This window comes from Peromyscus californicus, unplaced genomic scaffold (genome assembly GCF_007827085.1).
Source record: "Peromyscus californicus insignis strain IS unplaced genomic scaffold, ASM782708v3 Scaffold_6__1_contigs__length_162567912, whole genome shotgun sequence".
Classification (NCBI taxonomy): Eukaryota; Metazoa; Chordata; class Mammalia; order Rodentia; family Cricetidae; genus Peromyscus; species Peromyscus californicus.
Window position 1 is genome coordinate 105,432,753 of NW_026294584.1, and position 6,117 is coordinate 105,438,869.

Genomic DNA, 6,117 nt, shown 5'->3' on the forward strand with positions numbered 1-6,117 from the left:
AATGTCCTAGGTGTCTGTAAGGAAGCCCCCCTGGGCAGACACACCTAGCTTTGCCTGGTTAGGAAGGCTTATGCTCTCTTTCAGCGGGTTTCTTCATGCTGGCTGGGGAGCCAGGCATAGTGTGGGTTAAAGGGCACAGCAGGGTACCCAGCACCCTCGCTCACGTGTTTTCTAGGGCTTCACTTTCCTCATTAAGCCGGTGCAAAAGCAGCCCAGGATGGCTTGCGATTGAAGTCTGGGACTCCTTCTGCAGGTCGGGAGCACCCTGCAGTCTTTGGGGAGGCGCTTGCACTATCACAAGCCTCCGCGGACAGTCAGTCGCAGAAGCCGAGGGCAGCGCAGCGAGCGCGCATTCCTGTGGGTAACCATGACCGCTGGAGAAAAGACCAGATATATTTTTACAAATGGTCCCTTTAGACACGGTCCCTGCTAGATCCGGCCTTGATCGGGATGCGGAGGGGGCTGCGGGGACGACGGAGCTCCCACGTGGACTGCATTTCAGGATTGTGCGGGCTTTCCGTGGGTCCTTAGGCCCGTCTCACGTGCGCACCGGAGGACGGAGTGCGAGTCCACGCAGAGGCCCGGGAGCGCGTGGGTAGCGGGAGGGCGCGGCCGGGGCGGGGCGGGGCGCGTGACGCGCGGCGCTAGCCAATGGGGCGCGCGCCCGAGGCCGAGCCTCCTGCGAGCCTTCGCGGCGCCCGCGGCGTCACGTGAGCGGTCGGAGAGCGCGGCGAGCGGCGAGCGGCGAGCGCCCAGCTCGGCCGCAGGGAGCGCGGGCTGCGGCCAGGAGCGCTGGACGCGCGGCCGCATACGGAGCCAGGCCGCACGCGCGAGGCCGCGCCAGGCGACGCCGAGTCCAGGTGGGAGACGCTCGGGGTACCGTGGCCCTTTGGGTCCGCCCGGGAGATCGGGGCCGTCCCCTGGCGCGCGCTGTTCGAGTGGCGCGCAGGGGCCCGAGGAATGCGGGAACCCCCGTGTGAGAGCGCGGGGCCCGCGGAGGGCGAAGCCCATGTGCGCAACTCCTGCCCGTGGAGCCCACGCGCGTCCATGGCACTTCTGGACCCGCGCTCCCATATGGCGGCGCCTGGCGGGGCCTGGCGACCAAGGGGTGGAGAGGTTACTGTCGGTCATAGCAGCAGTGGCCTAAGAGGGGACGCGGAGGGGGCACTGGGCGGAAGGTAAGGTGCTCTCCGAAACCGTGCATAGGAATCTGGCCCACCTCCTTCCCCACGTACTTCACACCCACGGGTGGGCACCCACGCGCGGGCACCTGGCGGACACCCGCACGGCTGCACTGCGCCCCGCACACGCAATCACACGACACAAACTCACACCCATTTGCGCGCACCCGCAGCGTTCCTGCGCTTATGCTCCGATTCCCCACGCAGAGCCCCCAGGCCCCTTTGACCAAACATTACCGGTGAGATGGCTGAGGGTAGCAGCTGCGGAGCAGGGCAGGCCACCCCTCTTGGAAACCCTCTCGCCAGCAGGGTACAGGGGCTGTTTTCTCCCACGGTATGCGAAGGTGAAATCCCAAATGTTTGATTGAGTCCTTCAGATGTTTCCCCCCGACCGTGAGGAGCCCCCACCACACCACAGGTGCGAGAATGGCCGAAACTTTGGGGCCTTCGGACTGCTCAGGGAGGGGACTCTTATTTTGAAGAGCAGCCCCCATTCGCCACCCCCGTGATTTGCACGCTGACCCAATGGCTAGCCCTTGGCCGGCTCTCGGCTTGTTATCAATTACATGTTGTTCCTACAGCCGCTGTGTCCCCGGGAGGATAAACAGCAGGCCTGGCCGGCTAAGAGAGGGGGCGGAGTCCAGCGGCCGGCCAGGGACCGTGCCCAGAACCGGGTGCCCCCTCCCCCTGCACGCAGCCTGCGCCTCTGGCTGCGCCACGTGCTGCTGTTTTTCAGGACCGGCTTGAGCGCTGGCACTCAGGCTGTCTGTCAGCCCTGGGTCCTCCGTGCCTCAGTGTCCCGTGGTTGCTCAGTTCTGTTTTAAGATCCTGTTGACTGGCTGGGGCCACTCCACTCCTGGATTCTGGAAGCATTCAGCAAAGACTAGGGCTGTTTTTGACTCTAGATCTAGACCTGTACTGAAGTCAGAACTTCTTGTATTCTGGTGGGGACGCAAAGCATAGACAGGTCTCACAGTGGTGCCTGCTGTGAAGAATATAATCCTGGGTGATTTGCCCAAGGGAAAGTGACTTCTGAGTTGAGATCTAAATAATGAGCTCCCACCTGGAATGCTAGGAGAGTCAGGACTTCCAAAGAGGTCCGGGCTCTGTTAGTGCAGGTGAGCCAGGCCCGAGTAGTTGGAGGGGCAGCATGTGGGCGGGGAGGGTTTGGGTGCTCTGGGCCCTGGACACATTTTAATGGGGGAGGGAGATTCTTCCGTGTAGTTCCATTTTGACATCATCCATTTGTACCTGTTCTCTCTTTCTTGCCTCCCTTCCATGTTCCAGTGGGATCTCACGGAGCTGCCCTTGAACTCATGATCCCCTGGCTGTCCCCTGGGTGCTGAGATTACAAGCATCAGCCACTATGCCTACCCAGCACCACTGTTTATTTTTATAGCAGACCTTGGTTTCTATCCTTATAAAAATCAAGCCTGGAGACCACCATCACACTTGAAAACAGTGTGAGCGCTCAGTGTTGTAGTGTGTCGAGCTGTGATCCTATTTCATTTCAGGAGATTTTAGGTGGTCCTGTTCCAGGTCCTGGGACACCATGTGCATTTGCTTGACTATTCAAACCCTAAGAAGTGCTCAGTACACATGAGCTCTTTGGGTGTGTGTGTGGCCTAGGCGCCAGGTCACACTGGCGGCACCCAGATGTGCACACAGAGAAGTAGTGCCTGAGCTCACGCAGCTGATAGCTGCAGACAAGGTGTGTGTGCCCAGCTCCTTTGCCCTTCACATTGTCTGTCACTTTATTCCTTCCCAGCACCTGCTTTAGTAAAGAGTGTGTTTTAAAAGCACACACCCGGTTTTAAATCCTCAGCTGAGTGTTTAAACCCAGATGGCCTCCTGGTAAGACTGCTCTGGGGCTCAGATCTTGCCTCTATTCCCTGGAGCAAGAGAGAAACTTAGAGAGCACTGAGGCATAGAACAGTTGGGGAAACTGAGGCACAGGAGAGCAAAATGACTCTGGCCTCTTGGCTGCTGGGCAGTACCAGGTGCCAGGATGTGGACCTACTAGACAGATGGACAGGATGTGGGTACAGAGACTCTGTACTCTACAGCTCTGAGCATTCTTCGCTAGTCTTGATAATCACACAGCCAGCCATGGTCACTGGGCGGGGACAAAGGTCCAGAGAGGTGGCCCCATCACAGTCAGATACTGTTGACTCTCCTTGGACGCCAGACCTAGCATGGGATGTTGCTTCAGAGGACACAGCTTTCTCCTCTCTCCTTTCTGTCCACATTCTCTGAGCCCTTCTTGGGTACCTGGTGTGGTGCTGAGTGCTGGGGACAGGGCAGAGTGTGCTGCCAAGAGGGGACACAGACATCTGCTGAGCTTCCCCAAGTCGGTGAGTGTCCCAGACAGGAGAGCTGGGGTCGGGGGCAGGACAGGAGGCTCTGTTCCCATACACTGGCCAAGGGCAAATGTCACCCCCCTCATCCTGCCCAAAGGTTGCGAGGTCCCAGGAAGTTACCCACGGGCTGGGCTCTCAGACCTTCTGTGGCCTCATGGCCAACAAGGGTTGGGCCTTGTCCATCATGGTGGGAAAGTGTTAGGTGTCATGGAGGGAGTGCTCTGCTCAAATATGTGTTACCTCTCTTGGTCATGGAAGAGAAAAGTGGGCTCCGGGCAGTCTGGGAACTAGACTGGAAGTTCGTGGGCAAACACAATGAAGGCAGGCAGGCACTTAATAGCCTTTAACTTTTTTTCCCTGACAACTGTAACTACCAGGCTAAAGCTCGGGCAGCTCGGATAAACGTGTGTCCCATCCAATTCTGGGAACACTGTGCTTGCATTCACAGAAGTTCATTTTTGAAAATCTGAAGTGAACATCTAACAAGCAGCCTGTGTTTTTATTTGCTCAATCTGGCAATCCCCAGGAGCATGGGCTCAGAGTGCAAATGGCCATTTTCCTTCCCACCCCCTCTCTGACTCCAGGTAGGGAGCAGAGTTTAGGGTCCTGCCACTTGCTGGGCCTCCCTGCCCTGGCCTCTTCTCCTCCTTGGACTCAGCTGTTCACAGACAAGAGCATTCCTTGTCTTATTCTTTTCCAGGATCATTCTGGAAAATGTTTGAAACCAGAAGTGCCCTGGGTTGTGCAACGGGCCTGGAGAGGGCTCTTTTGCAAACAGGGTGATGCAATTTCTGAAAACACACTCGCCGGCCCCATTCTCCTTTGGGATGGAAGCAGGGTCTGGATATTGGGCCACAGGAGGCCTTAGGCAGGCAGCTGAGGGTGGGGTTGCAAGGCTCTGGTGAGCATGCAGTCCTTCTAACCAGACCCCCCTTGTTCCCTCTGCAGCCACCACAGGCTCGGCCAAGCCAGCATGGTGGACCACTTGCTTCCAGTGGACGAGACCTTCTCGTCACCAAAATGCCCAGTGGGGTACCTGGGTGATAGGCTGGCCAGCCGGCGGCCATACCACATGTTGCCCTCTCCCATCTCTGAGGATGACAGCGATGTCTCCAGCCCCTGCTCTTGTGCCAGCCCTGAATCGCAAGCCTTCTGTTCCTGCTACAGCGCAGGTCCAGGCCCTGAGACCCAGGACAGCATCTTGGATTTCCTTCTGTCCCAGGCCACGCTGGGCAGTGGTGTTGGCAGTGGAGGTGTTGGAGATAGCAGTGGCCCTGTAACCTGGGGATCATGGAGGAGAGCCTCTGTGCCTGTGAAGGGGGAACATTTCTGCTTCCCTGAATTCCTGTCAGGAGACCCTGATGATGTCCCCAGGCCTTTCCAGCCTACCCTGGAGGAGATTGAAGAATTCTTGGAAGAGAACATGGAGGCTGAGGTCAAGGAGGCTCCAGAGGGCTGCAGCAGGGACCTGGAGGCCTGTGGCCAGCTCTCAGCTGGGTCACACCGGAGCCACCTCCATCCAGAGTCTGGTGGGAGAGAGCGCTGTACCCCACCACCAGGTGGCACCAGCGGGGGTGGTGCCCAGAGTGCGAGTGAGGGGCCAGCACGGGATGGCCCCATGCCGGTGCTGCTGCAGATCCAGCCTGTTGCTGTGAAACAGGAGGCAGGTGCGGGGCCAGCCTCCCCAGGGCAGGCCCCGGAGAGCGTCAAGGTCGCCCAGCTCCTGGTCAACATCCAGGGGCAGACCTTTGCACTTCTGCCTCAAGTGGTACCATCCTCCAACTTGAACCTGCCCTCCAAGTTCGTGCGCATCGCACCTGTGCCCATCGCTGCCAAACCTATTGGTTCGGGATCCCTAGGGCCCGGCCCTGCTGGCCTCCTTGTGGGCCAGAAGTTCCCCAAGAACCCAGCAGCAGAACTTCTCAAAATGCACAAATGCACTTTCCCCGGCTGCAGCAAGATGTACACCAAGAGCAGCCACCTCAAGGCCCACCTGCGCCGGCACACAGGCGAGAAGCCCTTCGCCTGCACCTGGCCGGGCTGCGGCTGGAGGTCAGTATCCGTGGACAGGCTGGGCGACAAGCTAGTAGGCACATCTGTGCTCATTTGGGTGTGTTGCCAAGGCCCCTTTCTCCATTAGATAAGGTGGATTAGGAAGGGAGCAAGGGATGGGCAAGGGGCAGAGTCAGAGCTGGCACAGTTGTTGGAGACTTGCCTTGTCCCACTCAGTGGTGACTAAAGCCGGAAGCCACCTGGTCTCCGGTTTCTTTAAAGACCAGGTAAGTCTCACTTGGGCTTATGCTATGTGGGGGTCTCTCAGGCTGGGATGGAAGATGAAGGGCTGGGCGGAAGCAGAAGGAAGCTCAGCTGAGTTTGGCGGCCCAGAGGCCAGAGGCCCATTCAGGTCTCACAGCATCCTTGGGGTAAGTACCACCATCACACCCATGACATTTCTGGTCAGGCACATGGAAGCTCTGACTGGCCAAGGACCACCCATGCCACAGCACTCCGTGAGTGGAATGTGAGCCCGAGACTTGAACTAGAAAATTGTACTTCCTCCAGCCAGGGGATGAGCA

General features: G+C 58.5%; 1 protein-coding gene across 4 annotated transcripts in view; it reads left to right on the forward strand.

Moving 5' to 3' along the window:
- The first annotated feature begins 719 nt into the window (after positions 1-719).
- Positions 720-6,117, forward strand: part of Klf15 (KLF transcription factor 15) — a 15,382-nt gene continuing 9,984 nt past the window's right edge. The window contains exons 1-2 of one of the 4 annotated variants that reach the window (XM_052720312.1): positions 720-860; positions 4,490-5,593. In XM_052720312.1, the coding sequence (XP_052576272.1) occupies positions 4,515-5,593 (1,079 nt within the window). In that variant the 5' untranslated portion in view covers positions 720-860; positions 4,490-4,514. The other 3 variants (XM_052720311.1, XM_052720309.1, XM_052720313.1) reach the window with 3 other exon arrangements.